Here is a 27,808-nt window from a genome sequence, read left to right on the forward strand (position 1 = left end):
GATTTGGGGGAAAATGGCAATAATTTCCGTGACTGATCATGTGTCTGTAATCTAATGTCTTTACACTTTATAGCAACTTATACACTGTCCAACAAGTAAAGTAGGTATGTTTAACACTTGGACGACATTGAACAGTGGCTGTAAAACAGTCCCAGCTACCTTTGACCATGGACACTGTACATACCTTCCTGTTACGACCAGATCTATTTGAAAAGGTGTCAGAGGTTTTGATTTTGTCACGGAGCCTGCCTGTTAAACGCAAGCCGTCTGCAGGTGAGCAACCTGTAGGTTTTTTTGTATGTTTAACTGACAGGTTAGGTCTACTGGATCTGTTTAGGGGCTCTTAAGTTTATCTTTCTTTCCTTTTTTTTGACATTCAAGGCACAGCCCATCACTAAACTATCTTATCCAATCAGAAATCAATTTGAAATGTGATTTTATTGTGCATTTACTATGATGTTTTCTTATAGTTACTGAATATTTATATTTAGTGTAGTTTAATGTTGTAAACAGTTTGATCAAACCATCCCTTAGACAGTTGTGTTTTCCTGTAGACCCATTAAATGAGTGTTGTAATTTGTGGCTAGCATCTAGAGGAGGTTCTGTGTGTGTAGTTCAGGATCATGGCTCGCAAGGCTGTGTGCTGCGGCCTCAACAGTCTGGAGGTGTTGCTTATGGTTCTGTTCCTGCTGATGACTGGAGTCACTGTGGGGCTCATCACAGTCTTTGCCGTCAACATGAGCTCCCAAACAAGTAATGAGTCTTATTAGCATTTACTTTGCCTGATTTAGATCCTGTTTATGATGTCCTAAATCAGAGAGAGTATTCAGGGTGATACTCACGCTATCATTTATCAATGATATTTGTGTTACGATGCACACAATGCACATCTGCCAGAATACAGAAAAGACAAGAAAAGTGTTCCTTTTTTACTTGTGATATAGCATGTAATTGTTAGTCCTTAATAAGAATGATAAGAATGTGGACATCATACACAGAAGAGACAGGAGAGCTCATTCCCATGGTGACGCCTCCACAGAAGTCTTATCTGATTGGAGTCGGCAGAGCTGACTGCACTGGCCCGGTGGCCAATGTTCCCCTGGTGAGTGACTGGCCCAGTTTGTGGATGCATTCAGCATTCAGTATTCTCTGGATGCATTCAGCATTCAGTATTCAGTATTCTCTATTTAACCAAAACGAGGGGGAATATGTTCATTAAATATTCTCCAGCTTAAATAAGAGTGAAACTCTAGCTCCAATATAAAATGCCTTGATCACAAGTGAGGCTGTGTGAAAGTAAACCAGAATGATCAGTACACAGCGATAACATTTATGATGTAGGATAAAGGATGTGGTATGGGCTTCTGAGCCATCAATGCCATCAATGGTTGCATGATTGTGTTGTGTTTGTTTTGCATAAGATGGGCTACGCCAACCCCAAGCAGACAGCAGCAGGCATCCACACTCGTTTGTTCAGCAGGGCCTTCATTGTGGATGACGGTAGCAGGAGGGTGGTGTTTGTGAGTGCAGATATAGGCATGGTCTCTCAAAGACTGAGGCTAGAGGTAATTAAGGCTGTTCACTTCCCCTCTGGCAATGTTGAGGACCGTGTATTTTGTATTTCACGTTGCTCTGCCTGTTGTAGGTGCTGAAGGAGCTCCAGCTGAAGTATGGAGATCTGTACCGGCAGGACAACGTGGTACTGAGTGGCACACACACACACTCCGGCCTGGCAGGGTACTTCCAGTACACCCTCTTCATGATCACCAGTAAAGGCTACATCAAGCCATCTACTCAAGCCATTGTCAAGGGCATCGTAAGGGTGCGTATACATTTAAAAAAAAATGTAATGTGCTGCTTTTGTCCTCAACTACAAGATATACTGCATTTTATTTTATCACTGAAGTCACCCAGTGTTCAACTTTTCATTTTTTGTTATTTTACTGTGCAGAATAATCTGCCTCACCCCAGTATTAAATATAGTCTTTTTAATAGTAAAATAGCAGATTGCTGTGCATTCATTGTTTAATGTTTTATGCAATGTCCATAATATCCTTTATCAGAGCATTGATGTGGCACATAAAACCATGAAGCCTGGTAAAATCTTTATCAACAAAGGAGAAATTGTGGGTAGTAATGTTAACAGGAGTCCACATTCATACCTGAACAACCCTGAGCAGGAAAGAAACAGGTATACATTGATATATCAAATATTAAGCACATATAAGTATTTATTCCATAAACTGAGAATGACTGATTTCATTTCATTGATCCTTTGTTTTTTTTAAATTCGTGGCATCACACTACATGTATTAGATATGCATTACATTTTAGATATTTGTGGTGGCCGGGAAAACCCACTGCACTGCAAGTTACCAATGGAACTGTCATTGAAAAAAAAAAAAAACATGCTGCAGTTACACAAAACATATTCATCAAAATGATAACACGTGCGCAACATTTCAGAAACGCAGTGCAAATTCAGAAAATGCATGCAACTTCAGAAACTCTGCAAATCCAGTCACAACACACGAAAAAGACGAAACACGAAAAAGTAAATTGCTTTGTGTAACTGCAGCGCTTTTTAAAATTTCCAGCACGATGGGTCTTCATGGCCACCATAAAGAATGTGTATTGAAAACTCATCTGAAAAGATGAGTGATATAAATTGATGATGTTTTTCTCATCCAGGTACACATCAAATACAGATGAGCAGATTGTGATCCTGAAATTCACAGATCTGAATGGGAATGGAATGGGTATGATCAGGTATGCCAGTTTTAAACAAGTCTGCAAACTAACCCCTGAGAATATCAGGATCACTGTCAGAGTATTGCATTTTAATGATTAGTCGCGATGTAAAATGGCAACAAAAAAATAACGGTATGAACACGCTCACTTTCCTTTCAGCTGGTTTGCTGTTCATGCAGTCAGCATGAATTACACGAATCGCATGGTAAGCTCAGACAACCTTGGCTATGCCTCCTATCTGTTTGAACAAGAGAAGAACATTGGCTCCTTACCTGGCGAGGTGAGATGTCTGATTAATATAATATAATATAATATAATATAATATAATATAATATAATATAATTCTGTAGCAGTCTTATTTACAAAGCTCCAGGTAACAGATGTTAATAATTAAAGGGTCCCAGGCTACCTTTTCTTGTCTCATCACCTTTTAGGGACCATATGTAGCAGCATTTTGCACCAGTAACAGTGGAGATGTGTCTCCTAACACTCGTGGCCCATATTGCATGAACACAGGGAAGAAGTGTGACTACCTCAACAGCTCCTGTCCCACTGGTGGCGTGAGTTATATGTAGGGATTTACAGAGTTCATCAGCTACTGCAGTTTCCCAGTCTGTGGCCTGCACAGTGGGCCCTGTGCTAACATACCTGCTTCATCTTATGCAAGATGATTAATAGTTTAGTTGCAGCACGTGATCTGGGGAAAATGCTAACTTGGCAGAGCATGCAGCAAACCCTACAGTGTGCAAAAACACAACGTGATTTAGTTCAACACTGTAGGCATAAATTTCACAGAAGAGATTTTGCTGTGTAGGACTGGAGTTTGGAAAGTGCTGTGTCCACACACACCCATAGTAATAGGCTTGCAAACCATTTTAAGATATTTGTAACTTTTGGCTGAAGTGGTTTTAAGAATAGATGCTGTTATAAGTTTAGCCAAAGAAAATACAAGTACACATTAACTTCTTAATTGCTAATAATTTAAATGAACATATTCATAATTTTTATATAATTTTGAATTGGGTCTGGAAAATATATTTCCTTAAAACTGCTTGCATTTGTGTAAGATTAATGTCAAACTAATCAACCTATATGTTAAATGTCTCTTCTTGGATGCGTTCACAGACTAAAATGTGTGTTGCTTTTGGACCGGGTAATGACATGTTTGAAAGCACCAGAATTATTGGGCAGAACATCTACAAAAAGGCAAAGGTATGTCACCAGATGCAGGTGGTTTGGAGTGGCCTTCAGGTTTGTGCTCCACACTCCCTGACACAGTGATCTGGTGTGCAGGAGCTTTATGGCAGCGCAGGGCAGGAGGTACGTGGGAGTGTCCATACTGCTCATCAGTGGGTCAACATGACGGATGTGACCATCCACCTTAACTCCACCCACAGCGTGAGTATCCTCAGAGAATCAGCACACTCAGATGAGGCATGGAGATGGTGCAGTAGATAACAATTACACAAGCAAATGCAAGGCAGGAATTGTGGAAGAAGCCATGAGACTACGCAAAGGTCTGGACACTGACTTAATACCATAAGTACAAATGGGGGGATGCTATTTGTGTCACAATAAGCCATAAAACAAATATAGTGATCAAAAGCTATGTTTTGCATTAAAATGCTAATTTTATTTATACTGCTACCAGGTGAAGACATGTAAACCTGCACTTGGCCACAGCTTTGCTGCAGGAACAACAGATGGAGGAGGAGACCTTAACTTTACACAAGGTAAGTTAGCCTCTGCTGTCTGAGCCAACTCAAGTATCAGAAATATTTTGTGAGCATTGTTGAAACATACTAAAGGAATGTTGAGGTAGAAATTGTTCTTTCAGTCTTTCTAAAATAATTGCCCCATTCAGTAAAAGACCACTTTTAGTCTTGTAATAACAATCATTTTTATGTTAATCCTTTGTCATTGCTCAGGTTCCTTTTAGTAGCCCAGCTCAAGCAGATCTAGGATGCGAAATTCTTATTTTGTCCTGATTTCTGAACATGTTCAGTCAGGTACCAGTTGTCTAAATTGCAGGGGTTTCACCTTTCCCAGAAGGCTCTTAGGCCAAACTAAGAATACATGAGGGTGGGGTGGGGTGGGAGGTATACTAAGATTTCAAGTGGATTTTTATATAATGCTCAAAGCCCTGACTTTGAAAGGGTTGTGATTAACTTCTTTTGATCATCTTCTCTTAATCTTTTTTCATCCACTAAGTAAAGTAGGTGTTTTAGCTGGAATGGAAACAGATGTGTAGACTTCCAGAGTGATTTTTTTCCCCCCAGACATTTCACAAACTGCTAAAACAAAAAAAATTCACAAACTGCTAAAACTGCCTTTAGCTTTACACAGAAACTTACCCAGCATCAGACAGACCTCTTCAGGTTTCTACATGTGTATGTATATATGGTATATATGTATGTATATATGTGTGTATGTATATATATATATATGTATATATATATAATTAATACTTAATTATACTTAAGAGTATAAGACATGGTTGTCTTAATAGTATATATATACTGTTCCAAATATATATATATATATATATATATAATTGGAACAGTGGTAGCTCAGTGTATAAGGTAACCACTAGTAATTAGAAGGTTCTAGTTCAAGCCCCACCACTGCCAGGTTGCCACTGTTGTTGGGCCCCTGAGCAAGACCCTCAATTACTCAAGTTGTCATAATTGTAAGTCATCAGCTAAATGCTGTAAATGTAAAAATTGTGTCAGTAACACCTGCATGCACAGGGGCAGTTGAAGGTGATCCCTTCTGGGATGGTATCAGGGATACTTTGTTGGGTGCCCCTTCCAAAGAGATTCAGGAATGTCATGACCCCAAACCCATTCTCTTCAGCACTGGAGAGGTAAGAGCAGGTTATATGAGATTTTACAGGTCATTTACAGGACTCTGATTGTTAGCTGAGAACTGCATTTGTGTTGATGTATCTGTAGATGAACTGGCCTCTCCCATGGCACCCAGATGTAGTGGATGTTCAGATCATCACCATTGGCTCGGTGGCTGTGGTTGCTGTCCCAGGAGAGGTGACGTAAGTGTTTGGGACCAGATGTGTTGGCCTTAATTTTGCGTTAAAGGAGCAATCAGCCCATAAACAGGAAAACTGTCAAATGTTATGTGAATCAGAAGGTATGAGACTTTGTCTTCATGTTTTTCTAGAACTATGTCAGGAAGAAGGATCAGAGAGGCTGTCAAACAGGTGAAAAGACACACACACATTGGAATGCAGGGAAGGAATCTAATCAGTACAAGTCTAATCATGAGATTCTACCATAATGGGCTTTTATTAATGAGGTAATAACAAGCTGGTTTTAATGTTAGCATATTGCCTCCACAAGCATCATGGTAGAACTCTCGGAGAGTGTTTATTAGGATGAAGATGTTTTATGTTGACTAATTTAGGAGCTGGAGATGCAAAAGGCTTTCACTAACACAGAAGTTGTCATCACTGGTCTCTGCAACATTTATACTCACTACATTACTACACACGAAGAGTACCAGGTAACTAAAGACAACATAATTTTTATTCTTAATCATGGTTGTCTTAAGAGGACTATGCATATTCTGTGTTTCAGTGGATCCAGTTTTAGATTTGTTGTTTAAAATTCCCTGTACTTGCAGTCAGCAGTTTGCTGCGGTTACTGTTTGGGATTTGCGAGGCACCAAGAGTACACACTGAATGTCTCCTGGACCCTGAGGCACATATGGGCTCCCTAGTATGTGTTGTGTGCCCACAGGTGCAGAGATATGAAGCTGCTTCAACCATCTATGGGCCTCACACCCTGTCAGCCTACATCCAGCACTTCAGAGGACTAGCCAAAGCCATCGCACAGGTGAATGTAAACCACTTCACATACGTCATGTCATGTGTGCTTTTCACTTTACTGACTGGAGTGTGTTTAATGAAATCCATAACAGGGTAAGGTGGAGGAATTACCAAAAGGTCCTGAGCCTCCGTTCTTTAAAGACAGTCAGCTCTTCACTCTGCTACTCCCTGCGCCTGTGGATAATCAGCCTGCTAACTCCACCTTCGGACAGGTCCTGGAGCAGGTTCATCCTCGCTATAAATTGGTGAGTGTGTTTTAATCATGTTGTTCTGATTATACAGGATACTGATACAGTTCGTTAATTGCCTAATGTTTCTTGGTTTGACCCAACTGTGCAGGGAGAGGTTGCATCTGTCACTTTTGTTGCTGGAAACCCAAGAAACTCTGGCGACATGGTGAGCCATTGTATAGTTAAAGATATATTGCAAGATAATAACATAATCTCTATTTACCACTTATGTAGCAAAATCTTACCACAGACAAAAAAAAGGTATTACCTCTCTGCAAAAAAACCCCAACAACTTATTGATATGGCAAGCAGATACTATTTAATAAATATTTATAAACAGAAATAAGTAATGCATATTTTGTAGTACATTCTATTTTTTCTGTTGAAAACATGATCAGCATAATTCTTTGATCATCATAATTCATTGATTCTGATAGGATATTTTTCCTAGTGGAATATTTTTTTCTTTTCTGTCATATTTGTAACCAACATATCACGACTAGATGGAACCTTTACTGATTTTTGATCTAGAATGAAACTTCATTCAAACATACTGGATAGCATTAAGATTAATGGTGAACGATAATTGTAATAGTCTCATATAATCTCAATATTCACCATTTCCCATTTAGTTTGTCATAAGTATGCTTAAATTAAGCCATTTATTCTACATTTATAGAAACACATAAAATATTTTTGTCTGTGATAATTGTTCACTACACTAAAATACACTACAGATCAATATGATCACAAAAGAGATTTTTAAAAATGTGTGTCTGAAAAAAGACAATAACCTTTGTTGACTTTCCTGAGAGCTTACAGAGAGTATTCTCTGCAGGCCTTCTAGTGAAGTTTGGTAACCCAACTGAGTAGGCTCACAAACAACTGAAATGCATGTGTAAACTCTGAACTGAAACCCCCTGTGTAAAGTCTGAACTGAAATGCACTGTATAAATTCTGAATAAAATATTTCAGGCACACCATTGCTCCAGCTATGGGACATTTATCTGAAGTCTGCACCATTAAGGACAGCAGACATCCAGAACATGAACTATTCATACATCTTCCATTTGGGAAACACTACCACAGCATTATAGTCAACTCAGACATTTTCCTTCTGGCAGCTGGAATAAAGAACAGTGGTTTATCCATTTAAATATCCATTCAAAACTGCTCATTTTGAGGTGATTAAAATGCTTCCTTGAATATCACTCCTAATCTGTGATTCTTCTGATATTAGAGAGACAAGACCTTTGTCACAGTGGAGAGGTTTCAAAACAACACTGGCACATGGGTGGTTGTCCATACAGATGCATCGTGGGAGACAAGGTAGCGTGTGTCTCTAATCGTCCTTTTTCTTATGCACATCTGCATCAGCACCTTGATTAGACATTTTAATGGCCTATTTGTGCATATTTAGGTGTAGCTGTGGCTTGGTGTCCCTTTCACAGCCAGATACAGAGTGCTTATTGTGCGGTCTCTAAGACTGCGTTATCTCTTGAGGTGTACCCACTGATAAGGCAGAATCTGAGTAAGGACCTTATCATGGCTTATCATTTCACCACCAGTTCAAATTAGAAGATTTAAGTTGTGATGGTCACCTGAAATAATGTCCACATATTATCTTTGTGATGTTGAATTACTGGCAGTATGTACATATCACAATCTTAACTCCAAATTGAACATGAATCAATGCCAGTTTCATACCAATGTCTGCTGTCAACTTCTTGCAGTTGTTACATAAGCATTCACAGATGCCTATATATGACTTCTGATTTATGCCTGTGTTATAAGTATTTTATGAAGTGCTTAAGCAGGGAGCTTAACCTACAGTGTTACTGAGAACTAACCTGGTAATATGGCATAGCATGCAGTCAGTAAAACTGTGTGACCACAGGTTTTTTTTTTCTTTTCTGAAATTAGAGTACAGTTGGCATAAGAAACCAATGCAGTCTATTGAAAATCAATGCCATTGGGAAAGTGCCCAGCAGTAGGAATGCCAGTGGGGAAGTGCCCAATGGGACTTTTGCTACAGGATGGAAATGTTTGGCAGTTATACCACTTCCAAAATATCATATTTGCATAGTTTGGCTAAGGTCAATGAATGCTTTCAGCAGCCAGAAATGAGCCTGCTGATAGGCATTTCTACAGTAGCTTCCTAAAATAACTACTAAAAATAATAAACTGGATATCTCATACAATCAGATGATGTACTTCCATCAGTACGCTTGAGCACAGGGATTTAAATTCAGGAACAGTCTATAGAATAATTATTCTAAAGTCCACAAAACATCAGGTTAGAGGCATAATACATCTTTGGTTCCTTAGCTATAATACTTGCACAACTAGTTGCACAACTAGTTGTTACTGATACTATGGCTTAGAAGTACACTCTGTGTAAAATCAATCTTGAAGTAGAATAGTTATGCTTAGAATGTGATATGGGGAATCGGGAGGAAAATTCTGCACAGGTTCAGTTAACTGGTTGTTTTGGAGATCATAGCACATCCCTTACCTGGACCACTATTCTAGCCTATTTTTGCTGGTTTTATGTTTTCATCTATGAGTTTATATTATAGTGCTGTCAGAGATTTGATCATGACTAAGCTGTCAGAACTGTGTGTGTGTGTGTGCGTGTGCGTGCATGTGTGTGTGCGTGTGCGTGTGTGCGTGTCCATCCAGATTTCACTGGATTAAAGGATCTGGTGGTCAGAGCAATGCCACCGTGGAGTGGCACATTCCTCTCTCAGCGCAGTCTGGCACTTACAGGATCCGACACTTTGGCCACTACAAACGCTTCAATATTGTCACGCCTGTGATAACTGCATATGAGGGTGTCTCTGATGTGTTTAGAGTCACTAAAACACTCTAATCCTTCTGAAACATCTGTGCCTTTCTGAATGAGAAAAAAAGCTATTGTAAGCAGCTTCCAGGTATTTTTGAAGATGAAATACTATGATACTGAGTGCCTTAATAGCAGTGTTGTTAATTAATGATTAGATGCTCATAGATGCTTGTGAATATGGTTTTGGTAGATGTTTTTCATGTTTTTAATTACTATTTGAACAGCAGTGGGGTTGTGGTGATTCTTAAAATCAGCATGCATTTGTTGTATTCAGCATATGAATAAAAAAAAACCAAGAACAACACAGAATTGAACTGAATTTATTGATGGCCAGATGACAGGTTTGAATTATCCCATCTCTCATTCTCATTTTGTAGCACAATGATGTTCTGAACTGAAATATCCCCCAGTCCACCTTTTATGATTTTCCCTCTGGTTCTAATGCCAATCATTGAGACAGATGATTTGTAGTATTTTAAAACACCTTCATACAAATGTTGGAATTCTAGTATAAAAATAAGTTTCTAAGTGCTACACACACTTTAATACTGTCACTGCTTAGGCATTGCTGTACTCGACAAAATGTGTCACGATAACAGTTTCACATTCATTGCTCATCAAACAATGAAATGGGACATTCAAAGCTTGTGGTAGGTAGAAAGCCTGAAAAAAAGTAATGCTATAAGGAAAAGACCTAGGAACTAAATGACTATAAGTGTTACATATATCTTAAAAAAGGACAAAAAGACAATATTACCAGCTAAATATGAAAGCTTATGTATGCTTGTTTTTTTATATTAAACATTCCTGATATTTTACTTGTTAAATACTGAAACAAAACTAGCATTTACTTTAAAACAACAAAAAGTATGAAAGCTCCCTATGCCAATACACTGTCCTCCAAAGCTACTTATTTGGAGTAGTGTTTGGTTTTTGAGGATATTTTATATTTTATATAATCTTTTATTTAGAAAGGGTCCAAATTTAATCTTGATCACTTGTCATTAGAGGATGTGTAAGAAACAGAACTGACTCTAACAGGGTATATAAAATAAATAATTACCACTAACTTTACCAAAGTATTTATATCCAATCAATCAATATACAGGTTTCTCATCTTTATCTCATACCTCAAAGTCCTGAGACCATTATGGACGAAGAGGACTTACTTTTCTATAAGAGATTGGGCTGAAATGCTGTTGGAATGACATATTCCTGAGATAAATAGAAAAAAGGCACATGTTGGAAGGTGAACTAAATAATGATGGCAGTCTACTGTGTGCTAATATTAGCATCCATCTCCACTCAAAGAAAGCAAGCATTCTTGGGTTAAGGTGTAGTAAGACACATTGTGTCAAACAGAAATCAATGATACAGAATCTGATGTCCGTAGAAACGTAGTCACTGGTGGGTTTCTAGAACACTCCGTAACCATCTCCACGGGTAGCAACAGCAAACGCTGGATAGCCCTCATAGGTGGTGTAAGCTGCTAGCTCTTGGCCCAGAGAAATGGCCTGTTTGAGATGGGAAGCAGCAACTGTAGCAGCCGTGTTGGCTATTGCATAACCTGGAGCACCATGGGGAAGACATGAGGAAAAGTGTTAAATCTTAGACAAAGGCTGAATAGTTAATTGAGTGTATTGTTGAAATGCCCTTTACAATAATGGATGCAAACCCCTTTAACTGAAGAGCTCTTGAGCATGCTGTGTGTGCACTTGGTTCTATATGGGTCTCACATTTCCTCACTTCTTTGTGTTCTTTTGACTGTTTATTCATCACTGATCTCAGCAGGAGAGGAGCATGCTCAATACCCAACGCTCACCGAAGGAGGCGGGTGCACATTAGCATTGCTGGGTAGAGCTCTGACCAGGGCTTCGGGGCTTTCCAAAATTTATTTTATCACTTCTCATTCATTCATTTATCCATCCAATCATTGCGATCAAGTTGTCACTCATAGATCATCTGCCTACACCTTGGCATTGCATGTCAACCTCCCTGTGTGCTGCTGTATCTTTTTGAACTGCAGGTTATACCGTCATGCTTCGTGAGAAATCTTAAGACCTGTTTGGATGGGATTAAATTTAGAATAAGTTGTGGATAATTAACAGGTGCTCCTCTGTGATTTTATTTACATTTGGTGTTTTTCCCCCAAAGAAAATTACAGGCTGAATGACCTACTGTTTGTTCATAATTAATATATATTTCTTGTATAGCTGAGAAAGCTCACTGCTGTCTTCATCCCGTGGTCCCCAAGAACACCTGCCTGTCTGCTCAGAAATGAATGAGGCGGAGCAACAAATGCCTGTTATCTATTAGTTATCTCTCTGGTGGGAATACGTAATTGCAAAAAAAAGCATGTGGAAGAATATTTTGTGTGAATTATGCTAGGTGTCATTTCCCCAAGCAAATTTATCTGCGTTAACGATGAAGTATTCACAGAGAGCTCAGTCATAACTCGGTGATGGAGATGTTTTTGAGAGCACAGCTAAGTGAATTATCCACTGCTGTAATCACATCCTTATCAATATAATGGTGGGTTTGCATTTGAGATCCTTCAAACACATATATAACCTAGACTATGAAAATAAAAACTCATATTCATTAGGTTAAATTTCAGCTCTATCTGGTTATCTGGGTTGCCGTCGCAGGTATCGAGTTTTGTAGAAAGCTATGCCAACACAACACGGGTTTGCTGAGACCAGCCGTTTTGGCAGAATATCTATTACTTTATTACTCATAGCTGACAGCTAACTAAGGAGGCATATGACAGCTGGGTAGCACATGGGTAATTTTAGCCAAGTATATTTTATATTGGTTGCATTTACGAAAGGAGACAGGTGGTAGTACATAGAAAACAGACTAATGGTTAGTCTAGTTTGTCAAACATCTAGGCCCAAGAATCCATTAACAAAGTATTCTGCCAATGCTGGCAAATTAGCCAACAAACGTTAGCTATATAGCCAAGACAACTTCACAATTACAATGGTACAATAATAATCTGGCTAGTTATTTTGGTAATGACCAATTTATCAATAAAAAAGCCTGTTCATAAATAAAAAAACCAAGCCATGTTTATTCTGGCCACAGCCTGAGTCCTGTCTGAAGCTTTTACAGGGTGACTCGCAGTAGCAGGACACATTTTAACAGACATTTTCCCTCTTGATTCAGTAATATGACTTAGAATTCTCACATAGCGCAACTTTAACACATTAAAGTACAGCGCAAAAGCCCAGCCCTATTTTCCTATAGTGTAATATAGATATTTTCTCACTAAGATAGCAAAGTTGTTAAGGTGGGCCGACATTCCGGTATTAGTAAGCTATCAGTTGCTCTGTGCTCAGTATAATGAGGCTGTAAATGTCAATTATGCTAATAATGTTTTTTTCCCCTAGTCATTCTAGTGATGGGTTATAAAACTATGTCAAATTAAGGTAAATATTAGCACAATCCTAACTAAAAGACCCAGCTAAGACAGCTAACCGACAGGCCTCTACAAGATAGGCTTCACCTTACTAGTTTGTACTCGTTATCTCCTGTTATCATATAATGCTGATCTTAGTGTTGTCCAATCACACCTTGCCTCCTCACTGATGTGTAGAGAAAATGAACAGAGGTTTTACTTGGAGTAAGATTTCATAAATTTTAGATATTTCTGTAGAGTCTATTAAACAGAGTCTAAACTTGTAAATGTCTACTGTGACTACCAGTTCAGACTGCCAGCTATGGCCTCTCTCTTTATACTCTCCACTGGGCTATGAGGATAACGATAAGGTGGCCCTTGTATTTACGCACAACTGTCAATCCTAACAAATAATAAAACTTTTATTTGCCTGCTGACATCTTTCTAAGTATGCAAAAAGTAAAGTTGTGGAAATAAACGCCCCTCTTTCCTCGGCCCTTAGCGGTAAACTAGACATATCAAAGACATAACGGCGTAAATGCACACGCTCATCTGCTTCAGCATGTCTGTGACCACCTTTCAGAGGCTCAGTGAGCCTGTAAGATCAAGGCTGGCATCAGACTTCAACGTAAACCAGTCATAATAAAGTTATGATAAACATCTTACAGACCTCACATACCTGGGAATGCTGCCGCTGCAGATACATCGGCGCCCTCTGTCTGCAGCCCCAGGGTCTGCAGTGCATGCTCCGCAGCGTGGCTTTTAGCCTCGTCCGCTGCAGCGCACAGCTTTGTTGGGTGGCTGGAGGAGTGCACACAAGGAACACCAAGGGTTAAAAGTTAACATTCGCTTGTGAGCATCACCTTCATGAGTGGGTTCTAGGACAATCTAGGATTCGACTGTACAGCTTTAGACTTCAAATACTATGCAGATGTAGGATTCTTGTAGGAAAAAACAAACAATGACAAAATGAAATCAGCTCACATGCTTGGATACTGGTTGGCCAGTGCAGGGATAGTGACTTTGTAAAGGAATAGTTGCCTCTGATCTGGTCCGATGGCAGAGTGCAGTTGGTACACTGGTTGTCCCCAGTTATTCTTCTGACATATATCCTCCAAGATCTGCAAATTGCAGAAATTATTATTTTCTTCCTTCAAACTGTAGGGAATGCTGTAGGGGTGTGTGTAATTGTGTGGTGTAGTAAAATTGTAAAATACTAAAAATACTGGTGTGATAACAAACTTGAGTGTTATATTAAAAAGGTTTTGAAAAAAAAAACAGTTATGAGAAGACACTGCTCAAAGACTGGCTGAATCAAAGTTAATTGATCAAACTTATAGATCACTGATCAAATATCTAAAAAGTGTGAGGGTGTGGTCAAAATATCCTAAGAATTATGCTTGACTGTTTGGGATGCCCAGTGTGCTTTCACCATTTAAGCGGAATTACACATCACAAGCAGGTACAAGCGTGCATGTACATGTCATGCAGCCCTCCGGACAAGTAGCCCTAACCAACAAAGCTAACACTATGGTTCGTTACTACATTCCCCAGAATCCCCAGGAGCATCCCCAGAATTCTGATGTGAAACACCTGTTTTCTATCACTATTTATGTCCTGTTTGTTAGCTGCCTCTTTGCAAAAATATTGCCTCTGTTTTTTTGAGCAAATGGAGCAGTATTCTTGGTTTCTGGTACTCCCTTTGTATCGACCGGTTCGACATTACTTGATGTTTTCTTTGGATTTCTCCTTTTGTAATTGGTTGCCTTCTGAACCACTTTCTCTGGCTCTGTTTTGGACTGTTTTGACTGATTTTGGATTGTCCCTCTACTGATAAAAACATTATTTGGCTAATCTACATGTGTCTGGCTCATCCTGCTGAATTATAGTACAAACTTTCCAATGCTGATTTTGAGAATTATCATAGTTGCTTGCTATCTTACTCAAAATTACTAGCTTTTGCTCAATATTTTGGTTGCTCAGACTCAAAGAGATTATTCAAGCATGAATGCATGTTTGTTTGTTTGTTTTTTCTACACAGCTATCTAGAAGGCACTCATAAATCTTCTATCTGCACAGGAAAAAAAGTTACAGAGTCTTACACAAACCTTAGGTCAGGACCACCCGATTTACAGCACTTCGCAGACACTCTTATCCAGCAAGACCTGTGCATTTATCAGAGTTTCAGTACTCATTTGGGAATTAAACCTATGACCTAGGTTGCTAGCACAGTGTTGCTAGCACTGTTCTCTACCTGCTCTACCAGGTGAGCTACAGGAAGAAAATTGCATTGAAAGGGGAAACATTCAGGAGAATGTTTCATATAGATGTTTGAAAATCAACAGTTCATACCTTCTACATGCATACTGTGTACCCACAAGACCAACATAGAAAGTAATTACAGATATAGGTTTCCTAAAGTCCTTATACGTAGCTTAACAAAAAAACCCATAAAGATTATGTTGCATGGTGTGTGTTCATGAGTGTGTACCTGCGGAGAATGTTTGATTCCCTGGGGTTTCAGGGTCACAGGATTCATGGGAGTGAGCTCCATGCCAGGGAGCAGGTCATAGAGTTTGTCCTCGGGGCGTTTGTCGGTCTTTAACTGGTAGGTGGGGCAGCCGCGACCCACGCCAGCGTAGGCGAGGTATCCTCGGCCGCCCAAACCACGCACACCCGCCGCCCCTACAGGCACATTCATGTAAATTTCTAGGAATGCAAGAAGGCATTAAATCGAATCAAATCACCAGAAATCACCCAGGTTTCAATCAAGTCTCAGAGAAAACTGATCATGTTGATGTATTCCAAGCCAGCACAGTACAGGCTCCTTCTGATTTTCAGTTCAAGTACCTCAGATTTTTATTTCATTGAATTTATAGATTTTGTGAAAATGCGGATAGCTCAGTTTCCATTAATGTTTAATTGATATCACATGACTGTATTATGCAGGCATGGAGAACAGATTAGAAATGCTGCAGAAACAGTAACGATTCATATTGTCATATATATATATATATATATATATATATATATATATATATATATATATATATAGTCTGTACTAAAATATATAATTCAAACAGTATTACCACTGTTAAATAAGATAGATAAATAATTTATTTCTTTGCCTACTTGATTGTAATTCTCACTCATTTAATTTAGTTGCCTGTTGTTCTTTAAAGATTAATTAATGCTTAGAAAAGACTGAAACTTTAGCTGCAACACCCACCTCTAACAGAAGGCGAGCGCACGAGACCCCGTGTGCCCACATGACCTTTCGTAGGGGGGAAGCGGAACTGACTAGGAAGAGCTGTGTATGCATGGGGGGCATAAAACACAGGTGCACCCAGGTAGGTGGCGGAGGGGTCATACATTTGGCCTAGTGTGTAGGTGTACTCGCCCTGCAGTAAAGCCCCTCCTCTCCCCCCTGTGCCACGAGTGTAGCGAACATAACTGTCCTTATCCACTGGCTTGGCTAGAGTCACTTCGATTGGAGACCCATCGATAACCTGAAGAATCAAATTGATTAAGGATTAGCCTATTATTCAAATAAACATTAATCATTATTTAATTGTAGAACACAAATTCTACAAATATGTGAAGTGTAACTGGTAGATGTAAAGACACCGGCCCACCTTGCCATTCAGTGCATTCATAGCTGTGATGGCGTCCTCTCTCTGGGAGAAGTGTACAAAAGCGTAGTCTCTGATCTTTTTTACCCTCTCTACTGCACCTGTGAGTTGGTTACATACATCAGCTGGTAAAATTTCAAAATGACTTTAAATAAGATGCCAAAAAGGAAAACAACATTTCATAGCAGATAATATTATCATATACAGTAGAACAGATACCACACCATCAACAGGTGCAGGTTATGGTATTGTCAGGGAGCCCAAACCTAGACAGGAGCAAATGAGGCTCAGGGGTTCAACAGCAGCAGGGCTCAAACCAGCAACTGCCCAATCACAAGTCAAGCACCCTGACCACTGCCCCTAGCAGATAATATCACAAATCACTAGTTTCTTTAGTTTGAAGTTTCATTAGTCTCCCCTGCTCATAAGTTTACATTTACATGACACTATTATCCAAAGGAACTTACAATTATGACTGAGTACAACTTGAGAAATTAAGGGTTAAGGGCCTTGCTCAGGGACCCAACAGTGGTAACTTGGCAGTGGTGGGGCTTGAATCAGCAACCTTCCAATTACAAGTCAAGTACCTTCAGCACTGAGCTACCAAGAACTGAGCACCCAGCACTACACACATGCTTTGATGCATATTTGCTTACACCTGGGCATGATTTCTTGAGTGGACCCATATATTGTCTGGGAACATTCACCTGTCTCAGTATGTTTTCCTGTTTCAGAATACCTGCCTTTATACTACATTCCATTTTAAAGTTTTGTTTCTAAGGCGCCTGCTGGTCGTCCCTTGTATTACCGGGTTTGATGGCATTGAACTCCATCTCGATGGTTTCCTCAGATGTGGCTAGCATTAGGTTCCGCACGTAGAGGATCTTTACAGTGGCCATAGTGTCCTCATCCACCTCCACTTCTGGCTCTGCCCAGTCCACAGCGATGGCGTGTCCCCACAGCTGGATCCTTCCTGCACATCCACGCACATCTTTCATTAGTGACCACACACCACGCCACACCTCATCATGCCAACACATCACTCAGCACCAAAGCGCCAAAGTGTGAACCTACCATTGGACATGCTGTCGCAGTACTATGCTGTAAGTGGGCAGAAAGGCCTCAGATGTACTTGAGACAGACTTGGTAAGAGTGGGTGGTGCGCTGAATTGAGACCTCTAACCTGGAAGCAGTTTCCTCCTAGCCATGGCAGCGGCTCGATGACTTGCGTACTCTACAAAGGCGAAGCCGCGGTTCTTGCTCTTGTCCGCTGCACTGGGGTAGACGATCACATCCACCACACCATCAGTCACCTTCCTCATCTCTGCCAGGATCTCCTCTTTCTTCTTGGTTTTGGGGATGCCCCCCACAAAGAGGCGACAGTTGTCCACGCTTGCACAGACCCCCAGGAGCCGGCCATTCCTGAAGAGAAATCAGAGATGTCACAGGTGTGGCGCTACTTCCAGTGAGGCAGACAGAAAAATAACAGCTTACCTGATTTCATAATTATTGAGTTGCTTCATTGCATTCTTGGCTTCTTGTTTTGTGCTGAAGGTAACAAAAGCATAACCTCGATTGTTGCCATTGAAATCCATCATCATTCGTACTTCATATATTTTGCCAAACTGTGGACAGAGAAAGGAAAAGCTGTAATGTTATAAAGTACCATTACCATAATATATTATCCTATTTGTTTACCTTATTAGGAACTTCAAATCAAGAGTTGTGTTAAAATTAATGTGTTTTTTGGCCTTTAATAAGCATTTACACTTGAAGATGTATTACACATAATTAAACATAAAAAAGGATGTCTGGGTTGCTAATCACCAAATCTAAACTTTCTTACTTTTTCACAGAGAGGCACCAGCTCGTCCTCAAAGAGGTCCCGTGGTAGCTTGCCCACAAATATTTCACTGCCTCTCTCAGGGGGTGGGCCTTCCCAGCCTGGAGGCGGGCCACCATATCTCCTCTGGCCATTCTCCTACAGGAGAGGACAAGACTTGTGACAGACAGTAATGAAAGCAAATGAAAGTAAGGATCATCAGGCAAAATTCAGTTAACAGCCACAGTGTTCAGATGGCCAATGAATTACCAACATGAGGACCCTGGAGTGAAGTGATTGTTTATTCACAAGGATGGAATGATGGAGGATGCTTTAAGAGGTGTTCAGTCCAGTGCCTCTGCATTGCACGTGTTTGGGTTTTCACAGTCACTAGACGACCGTTTCGACACATGAAAGGCTTGACTATTACTTATTACACTGAAAGCACAAGTCTGTGTTGAAAAATTATGCAAAGAGGTGATAACAATTTTGTTGTGATTCTTAAAAATGAAGGAAACAGAAAACTGCTAAACCCACCCCAGTCTTTATCTGTTTCTATATGAAATGGTTTAAACAAATTCCTATACATATGCAATCTGTTCAGCGCAGGATGGCATTACTACTGGCCCTGACATACTGCACAATTTTAAATGCTATAATCTAGGACTATAGAGAGCAGTGCACAATTTTTACCACATGGTGGTAGTGTATTGTAACACTAATTTTACATTAGTAGGTATAATGTCAAAGATGCAAATCCTCTTTATGGTTATGATAAAAAGTGTGTCTGTCTATCCCAAACCCAGCTGTTGCCCTCTAAGGGAAGGGGATGCTGGGTATTGTAGCCTGCTGTGGGTGATGGCTCCTACCTGGTGTAACTGATATCCTGTGCGCTGGATGAGAGCGCGCAGTGCAGCCTCTTTCTGCGTGCCAGTCAGTCCATCCCCGCATTTTTGATTGGTTTCCATTGTGAGTGATTATCAGCAATAAATCAGCAAAATTAGGGGTGCTCACTGAAATTAAATCAAAGTTCAAACACATGTGATGAGGCAGGCTTGCTGATTCATTCTAAGACGCATGGCACCTCTCTGTTTTGCCTTGTCAGACTGTAAATAGAGATAACTCTTTGTTACATGTTTAAGCTCTTAGGAGACAAAATGTCGCTTCACCTGTTTTTCAAATTACAAAAGGATCATCTGTTTGTGTTATGTGTTTAGCACAGATCAAATGAATCGCTTTACAAACTATGTCCCAACTCTATCATACTGCCATCATTATTCCTGTGCTTTCATATTTGCCAAGCAGAATTCACATTGTTTGGTATCTGCTTTTAGCCATGTCTATGTATCTGGCCCTGTCAGAGCGAAGAAAACATCTTTTTTTTCCACCTCTCTTCCAGTAGTGGGTAGCTTTACCAATATGAATACACGGATAGCAAGGGTGAGTGAGAGAGAAAGAGAGAAAGAAAGAAAAAATGATTTCTCTCAGCTCCAGGTCAAGGACCACTGTGTAATTATTAACTGAAGTAATCCGGAGCAGCAGGCAACTGTATTTGTGTAAAATTGAGCAAAAGCGAACCCCAATTCCCCCCAAATTGTCCAATCAACAGTGAAGAAGTACATTTGCCCCCCTGCTGCAAAGCAGCTTTGAAATCAGTGACAGAAGTGCTCGCTCTGCCAGTCCATACCTCATCCACCAATCCTGCAGATGATGAAGCTATTGTGCAACATGATTGATTGAATCACTGGTATAAAAAAAAAAAAAGATAGATGACCAGAAGCCCTGAGTCCTTCAAATAACAATTGGCATCTGTTTTTATCTCTTTTAAGCTTTTCTTGATCAAAAGGGGGACATAAAAACAGAGCCATTCTTCTTAGAACAGGGTCAAATGGGATAAGACTGCAGTTCATCTTCAGTCACAATGAAGCAAAGGACCTCACGCCTATTGTCTTTTTGCCGTACTATATGGGTGCATGGTGCTGTTGTTTTCCACTGTGGTTCACGCAAGGCCAGCATGGCCTAGTCTTGTGAGACCCCATGCCGCCCGGAGCAGAGTCACCAGATTACAGTGAATAGTCGTACGAGAGGGGGGGCATTTCAGCACACCTGGGGGTCTTTCAGGGAGCCTGCAAAGGGCTCTTGAGCACGGTGCATTATTGCTGTGCTTCATGTCGATTGTGTAATGTCATTCATCCATGCAGCCTGCCAGCAAGGAAGTGGGTGACTGCTCCAGGCCTCTGCAACCACTGGGCACGTACCCACAGGCAGTTCCATCCAAGTCTCACATCAGAAAATGATTGACTATGATATGACTCACAAAGAAACGACCCATTAGTTGAGGCTTTCCCAATCAGCAAATGTCCCCATGTATTCAATGCCCCAGAAGAAGTGATAAAAAGCTCAGAACTGTTGCCATCATCTCATATTGTTTGGAGAAAGAAATGTAGGCAAACATGTGAGATAAAAGAGACTGTCTGTTTTGTGGCTGAGCATTAGTATGTCCATTATGAAGACTGATTTCATACAGTAGGGGGGTCCATTAGTAACCTCGTGCCTGTCTGGCTATGCACTCCTGGCCAACCTGGTTACCGTTTGCATAAACAAGATAACTAACCTGCGTCTTATCTGGCTGGGATCAGTATCTGCTTTTTGGGGCTTTGTTGACCAAAGCTTAAATACACACAAGAGTGAAGGCCATCGTGCTGGCCTGTACCACCTGTGACGCCTCCACTGGACTGGGTAATCATAGTGACATAAGGAAAAATACATTTCTCACCTCTGCGGTTTGTTTATTACCTGCAAACATTGATTTTCAATGTAAAGCGCAGGTCTGGTGGTGTGTTATGACAGAGCCAGAAATGACATCTTGGCACCGCGGCTGTGAAGTGCACCATATGCTGCAGGCCATACCTCATCATTATTACACCTAACAACAGCAATTAGCAACAGCGGTAAGCTGTTAACTTTTGTCTCTGGGAACAAATGGTGCTACATACATGTGGTAGCCACACACATTTCAGAATCCATCGAATGGCAGTTTGTGATGGGTAGCTCAGTTCCCCTTTATCAGCTGAAACTAGGCAAATAGGTGAAGTAGTGCATGTTCACCAGCATCAGTCCTCGTGAAGCGCAGACCAGAGTAGGGTGATTTATTTCTCCTACAGAGTTTTTTCCCTTTTCTTTTCATCCCATCTGTTATTGTCACTCAGGTTAATTCATCTTGCTAGCCATGAAACTGCCTTATATTTTCTTATATCCTATGTTGATGGTGTCTGTAGTATCGTATTGCTTTTACAGACCAGCAGCACAGATGAGGAAATGAAAGAAAAAAGAACCATGCCTGCAACCATGTAAGTGAGCTGCCTGATCAGTCCTACGACTCTTCAGCATGAGGCTTCAGGCCCAAGAGCAAAAAAGAGGGGAACTTACCTGAGCAATTTCAGAGATCACCACCCGGAAGACTCAGACCTTCATTCTGGCAAACTGGGCAACGTGTCACTGAGGGTGATTCTATAATCACATCATATCAAACTCCAAAGGTTCACTGTCCTGGAGCTGCTTTACAAGCTGGGCAGGTTAATCGTTAACCAGCCCTATCTCCCTGCCTCTCTCTCTCCAATTCTCTCTCCCTCTCTCTCTCTCTCTCTCCCTCCAGGCAAAAGCCCTTTGATCAGGAACAGCAAGACCCTGGTGTCTCCAGCTAGCAGCCCCTAAAACCTCTCTGTGAAGAAATGCTACTAAAGACTTTACAGTTTTACCTACATATATTTTATTGTGATGTAGTGTAGCAACCTCAACTGACTTAGCAACTTCAAAAAAGGGCCTTTTTTGGTCTTGATGAGGACTGTTGCAGCCTTCATAGCTGGAAATCCTATGAACCAGGGTTCTAATGGCTTGCAAAGAGAGATGTTTGTGAAATGTTTCCTGTAATAATGATAATGCTGAAAGTTACATCTTTTTACAAAATTTCCAATCAAAACTAAATTCTGCATTACCACAGCTTTACTTCTGAGCAATTATAACATTCCCTTTCATTCTCTTCATGCAGACAGTAATGAACCCACAACTTCTGCAGTGTAGCATATTTTTTGCTATAATAATTTATTTTCCACCTACTACCATCAGCCATTTTATTGACCAGGCAAATACTGCACCACTGATGTCGTGCTGTCTCCCCACCTTGTTTGTTTGAGTTAGATATGGCCCAGGGGTACCTGATCTCCAACACTGTCAGGTCCTCTAGCCCTGCTATGCACATTCAGTCCCACAAAGGACCAGGAGCTGCCTACTTCTGTGTCACTAAAGACCTCTGACCCAGTTTATGTGAGGATGGTAGTCATTCCCTTAGCCCACACAAAGGCAGATCAAAGAAAAGAGTCCGTTAAAAGAGCATAAATGGGCACAAAGAGACTTGTAGATGAAATGGTTGTGTACCGTGATGTCAGCAAAGGCCTGGCATTTTAGGTTAATGGGCCACAGTGATTCTCTTGAAGTGGAGATGACAAGGATGGGGCACTTGCAGTTGATTCTAGCGCCCCTAGCTGGTGAGTAGTTCTCTTGCAATGTATAGAGAGTGGGTTATTACCAGTTTTGATTATATAGTGCTGAGCCTTTTAAATGTAAATGGTAGGGGAGGGGGACTCAACTAGAGAATCTCAATAACACTGGCCGTTCCAAAACAGTATCACTGATAACCACACACACACATATATACACGTGCGCACACACACACACACACACACACACATATACACACACACACACACACACGTATATATATATATATATATATATATATATATATATATATATATATATATATATATATATATACATACACACACACACACACACACACACACACACACACACACACACACGTGTGTGTGTTTGTGCCGGGTTTAAGAGTCATATCAGTAATTGATTCCGAAATAACTAATTTTAACTCTGCTATTGATTTCAGTTCAGTCAGGCCACACGGTGGACTTATTTTTCTAGCGTTCCTGCTGAAACTTCTCAGACTGTTTATTTCTGCTTATTTTGCATGATGTAACTGTTTCTGATTTGATTCTCATGCTAACTGGGTGTCCACTGTTTACCCACATCATATTACTCTTCTATTGCTCAAAGCACAAACATAACATCAGACTTAATTTTATTAGACAGAGCTTTTAATTGAAATGCAGAATAACACTTACATAAATATTAGCTCTTAAGGAAATCCAAATTGAGAGGCCTTGTGACCTGTTTCCTTACAGATAACATTGGAAAGTCCAGAAGTACATACAACTGCTTATCTTCATCACTGGAAATACTATACATCATTTTAAAAGAGAACCCTCAAAGGAGAGGTTCACTGATTTCTATATATACTACATTGGGTAGTATATGAGGGTTAGGGCTAAACTGCATGCTACATTTAGCCTTATTCACTCCCATGACAAAAGATACCAAACCCTTAGTACCAAACCTAGAGACAGGCAGAGCTTCGCCCTGTCAAACAAGCACCGGGCAAGAACATACTGCTGGAATTCTGAAAGCCTGGTGAACCTTTCTTTTAAAAGAATGGCTATTTCTCACAGTGGTTTTAAAAATATCTTTATAGGAGGAAGTTTGGTGTGTCACCACCACAATGTCTCCATCCTGTTGAAGGTGGTATCTGACCAAACACTGTGGTCTCCAAGAGGAAAGCTCCTTATATAAGAGACTCCACTGATAAGATATAGTCCTCTAATTATATTGCATGTCATTTCAAAGATCATAGAAATGACCTTCAGTATTACACGCCTTTGTAAAGGAGAAGATGAACCTTATATACAGTGGGTCTTAAATCAGGAGCAGCTGGAGTAAAAATATGGTACCCTTTAGTGAGATAAATAAGTGAAATAAATAACATTTTCTTCAGTGGATGTGTAAGAACATGAGTCACTTGATCTTCAATGCTAATACTAAATTTAAATATTTGCACACAAGCACAATTTATTTGTGGGACATGGGACTTTGATCATATTGCAATCAATATGATGAAAAACTAATGAAAACACCCATTCATTCTGATCTAAAAATCTCTGGCTGTAAAAGGAATTCCAGTGACCTTTCTCTCCCTACTGCTGCAGCTTCAGGCAGCAAAGAATATTAATGTGTCAGTATGGAAAAAACAAACCTGTTTTTTTCAAGCTGTGTTCATTGATTAGATGAGAGGATGAGGTTAACAACCACTTTTTGCCCCACCTCTCTCTCTCTCTCTCTCTTTCTCTCTCTCTCTCTCTCTCTCTCTCTCTCTGTCTGTGTATATATATATATATATATAAACTACTGCCAGTGAAACAGAGGAGTTAATGGAGGAGTTAATTGCTATACTTCTGTGCTAGGCAGATTTCAGATACGAAATAAATGCCAAATCTATAGACACTGACTTGTAAGGTTGAAACTGAGTCTGAGGAGAAACTGTTAATATTTAACGACGATGGCAGGCATAAACACGGACTGTCGCACTGATCTCCAGCCATGGTCTCCCCGAGAAGATGACAGAGAAACATACACAGGACCCTTCTGAAATGCTGATGAGATCTTTAGAAGCGACACTGAGGTGAGAGTTCATCTACAGAGGTTGTTCAGATGGGCCCAGGCTCCTGCATGCAGGTGACACGAGCCCTGCATCACCCTGCGTGATTTTCACTGATGAGGGTGCTTCGCCCGCTCTTTGGCCGTTCAAAGGACATTCCGAACTTGCCAGTTGAGGCCTTATAATTCTATATGTTGTATGGTATAAGCACTTGGGTATGTGTTCCTGTGAAGGAGAAAAGTGTACAAGTATATTTGTGTGTGTGTGTATCCAGAGAAACAGGACGTTTCGTTCAGGACTACGATCCTTCATCATCAGCTGTTCAAGCAAAGAGCTTCTGAATTAGTAGTAGGAGGAGCCAGTTTATAGTTTATATAGCATAAATGTGGGCAGATTTACCTGTTTAAATTCAACAGCTATTTGGCTGTGCAGGCATACAGATGTAAGCTACACTACTGTACTGCTCTTAAGATCATCGCTCTTACAATAATCTTCGATCAGATGTAATCACACGGAAAGTTAGGAACAGTTAAAATATTTTTTGAGTTGTCACCAGACCTTTAAAAGTGGCTTGGTGAAATTTGTTAAAATTATTGAAAATTTCAGTGTCACTCCTGAGTGTTCTGAGGCCTCAAGAGAGCCATCTGAGGAGTTCGCGGATGCAGTGGACATTCACGAAACTGATGGTGTGTCAGGTCATAGACATACTACATGTGCCATCTGATTTGAGTGAGGATATGGGGAGTTGTGCAGCAGGCAGTACACACAGTGAGGAGCTGTGCACTAGACCAGCAGCAGATAACCACAGCGCACTGCACCAGATTCCCTCCAGGGTCAAAGGTGAGCATGGACGTGCCAGATGCCAAAGAAACGTCGACGGCTGTGTCATACAAAGCATAATGAAACCCCTCAGCAAGCAGAGGTCTGCTTAATACAGACAGCAAAGATAACACCATCCTGGCAACTCTGATTAATCTTCGGATTCTGGCTATGATGTGTTTAACATCTTAAAATAACAAGAACAAGTAAAAGATATAAGCTCATGCAGTGTTCTGGACCAGGAGCAGAACCATGGAACCAGAATCAAGTCTTGCCACTTCTCATTCAGGCCCAAGTACTGTAAGTTAACATCTATCATCTATTTGATATATAAAGCATACATTTGACAAACAATAAAAAACGACTCTCTAACGACTCTCTTAAAACTAAACAACCCTATAATAAGGGAGTAAAAGACTGAACACGTCGTTTTCGCTCTCTCCTCCCAGGTTCATCCAGAAAGGAGCGATGTACAAAGTACCGTTTTCGCCGCACTATTCTCTGCCTCACAGACGCACTGATACACCTGTTCAGCAGCTCTGCTAATGCCCTTAATGAGTCATAAAGAAATAAATACGTTTGTGATAGATTTTTAAAATAAATAAACAAATGTGTGTAAGTCCATAAATAATAAATGTTTGCCAATACAACTGCGCAGGTTTGTTTTTCTCAATCTATTATTGTCACTGGCGAGGAATGTGCGAGGTTAAAACGGAGGAAGCAAACGCGAGTCTTAAGTATTTAATGAAACGAACGAAAATGTTACTGACCGTAAAAGTGTACTAAGTATGACAAAAGAATCCAACGTAGCACTCAGTGACCGACAACGGTCACGAAAACAAAACACGCTTATGAAGGGGACAGCATAAGAACATAACATACAGGTGCAGGTGTGGAGTACAACACACACAGCTGGAGGCTGCTGGAATTAAAAAAGTATGATTAATAAAAAAAATAAAATAGAATTAAACATATAAAGAATAAATTAAGAGTTAAAAAGACATAAAAATGCACCGTAATGTGTGGATCACAGCGACAGCTTCGTCCCAGCGATCCCAGCTTCTCCATCGTTACTGGAAGGTTAAGGTGGGTTGAGGGGAGTGGAGCTAGAGAGCCGCGTAGAGCCCACACGGGTTAGTAGGCTTCATCAGGGCTCTCATCCAAGCCCCGTCAGATGTGGTTCTAGAGCGATAAAATCCATCGATACAAGAGTCCATGGGTATTTGTGCAAACGTTTGAACGTCAGTCTTTCTAATTGTGTTGAAGAGGTTTATAAGGTACAAATTATACCTTTTATAGGTTGTATTTGTGAGCGTACATGTATATAGTTTGTACTTTGAAGAACCAAAATATACCTACATGAGACGAGTGCCATGATCAGACAAGGCTGCTCTCTCTATCGTTTTGTATTTACCCAACGCAGTGTCTGATAATACATTTTTGTAGTGATGTTTTCTAAATATGAAGTAGAATTCACCTGATTTTCCAGTGCCACGTTTGCCACGAGAGCGCCGTCATCCAAGGACTACGATGCCCACAAACCCACTGTTCGTTCCCAGTCGCACATGTCTCTGGTTAGCATTGTGTCTGTATATAAACCGTCTGCGTTCAGTCAGTCTTCCCGAAGTATCGTTTGTCTGGTGTACAAATATGAACAAAAACATTTGTACTATAAAAACCAGCGCTAGCTAAATGCTAGCTAATAACATTAGCGGCAGCCTCCTCAGTAGCAAACTCAGAGTAATAATAAAATAGCTAGGACACATCAACATATCTACCGTTAGTTATGTAATACTGACTAATGACTTTATATTCACTCAAAACATGTAAAGTGTTTGCTAAATTGTTGTTAACTAGCTTCAGATGAGAAAAGTCTCGAGTAAACCGTTTATAACCTTTG

At 40.3% G+C, this 27,808-nt stretch overlaps 2 protein-coding genes and 1 long non-coding RNA gene across 6 annotated transcripts; 1 reads left to right on the forward strand and 2 right to left on the reverse strand.

The window, feature by feature from the left end:
* The first annotated feature begins 1,053 nt into the window (after positions 1 to 1,053).
* LOC113577019 (neutral ceramidase) lies at positions 1,054 to 9,909 on the forward strand. Its single transcript, XM_081697748.1, has 19 exons — positions 1,054 to 1,102; positions 1,422 to 1,565; positions 1,646 to 1,822; positions 2,064 to 2,191; positions 2,692 to 2,769; positions 2,911 to 3,031; positions 3,186 to 3,311; positions 3,877 to 3,963; positions 4,045 to 4,149; positions 4,403 to 4,484; positions 5,502 to 5,617; positions 5,706 to 5,800; positions 5,929 to 6,014; positions 6,209 to 6,270; positions 6,507 to 6,602; positions 6,688 to 6,840; positions 6,935 to 7,001; positions 8,070 to 8,154; positions 9,508 to 9,909. Exons 2-19 carry the CDS (start codon positions 1,422 to 1,424, stop codon positions 9,695 to 9,697), a joined length of 1,998 nt encoding a protein of 665 aa, XP_081553874.1. The 5' UTR covers positions 1,054 to 1,102; the 3' UTR covers positions 9,698 to 9,909.
* A 65-nt stretch (positions 9,910 to 9,974) lies between these two features.
* Positions 9,975 to 22,059, reverse strand: a1cf (apobec1 complementation factor). 4 transcript variants are annotated; one of them, XM_027009439.3, is made up of 12 exons: positions 21,954 to 22,059; positions 19,394 to 19,537; positions 18,549 to 18,683; positions 18,197 to 18,327; positions 17,886 to 18,124; positions 17,511 to 17,675; positions 16,706 to 16,803; positions 16,300 to 16,579; positions 15,562 to 15,755; positions 14,055 to 14,191; positions 13,750 to 13,871; positions 9,975 to 11,237 (listed from the first exon to the last, which is right to left on the reverse strand). In XM_027009439.3, the coding sequence occupies exons 2-12, from the start codon at positions 19,490 to 19,492 to the stop codon at positions 11,086 to 11,088; spliced, it is 1,752 nt and encodes a 583-aa protein (XP_026865240.2). In that variant the 5' UTR covers positions 19,493 to 19,537; positions 21,954 to 22,059; the 3' UTR covers positions 9,975 to 11,085. The 4 variants fall into 4 exon arrangements, with proteins under 4 accessions (XP_026865240.2, XP_081554238.1, XP_081554240.1 ...); XM_081698112.1 differs by having other exon boundaries at positions 15,562 to 15,779; XM_081698113.1 differs by having other exon boundaries at positions 11,099 to 11,237; positions 13,741 to 13,871; positions 15,562 to 15,779.
* Positions 22,060 to 24,925: 2,866 nt separating this feature from the next.
* On the reverse strand, positions 24,926 to 27,701 carry LOC113576987 (uncharacterized). The gene is made up of 3 exons (XR_003410574.3): positions 27,386 to 27,701; positions 26,923 to 27,090; positions 24,926 to 25,314 (listed from the first exon to the last, which is right to left on the reverse strand). It is a non-coding gene; the product is annotated as an uncharacterized LOC113576987 (long non-coding RNA).
* Between the last annotated feature and the right edge of the window lie 107 nt (positions 27,702 to 27,808).

Source organism: Electrophorus electricus, chromosome 15 (assembly GCF_041902795.1).
Source record: "Electrophorus electricus isolate QZ-2024a chromosome 15, ASM4190279v1, whole genome shotgun sequence".
Taxonomy (NCBI): Eukaryota; Metazoa; Chordata; class Actinopteri; order Gymnotiformes; family Gymnotidae; genus Electrophorus; species Electrophorus electricus.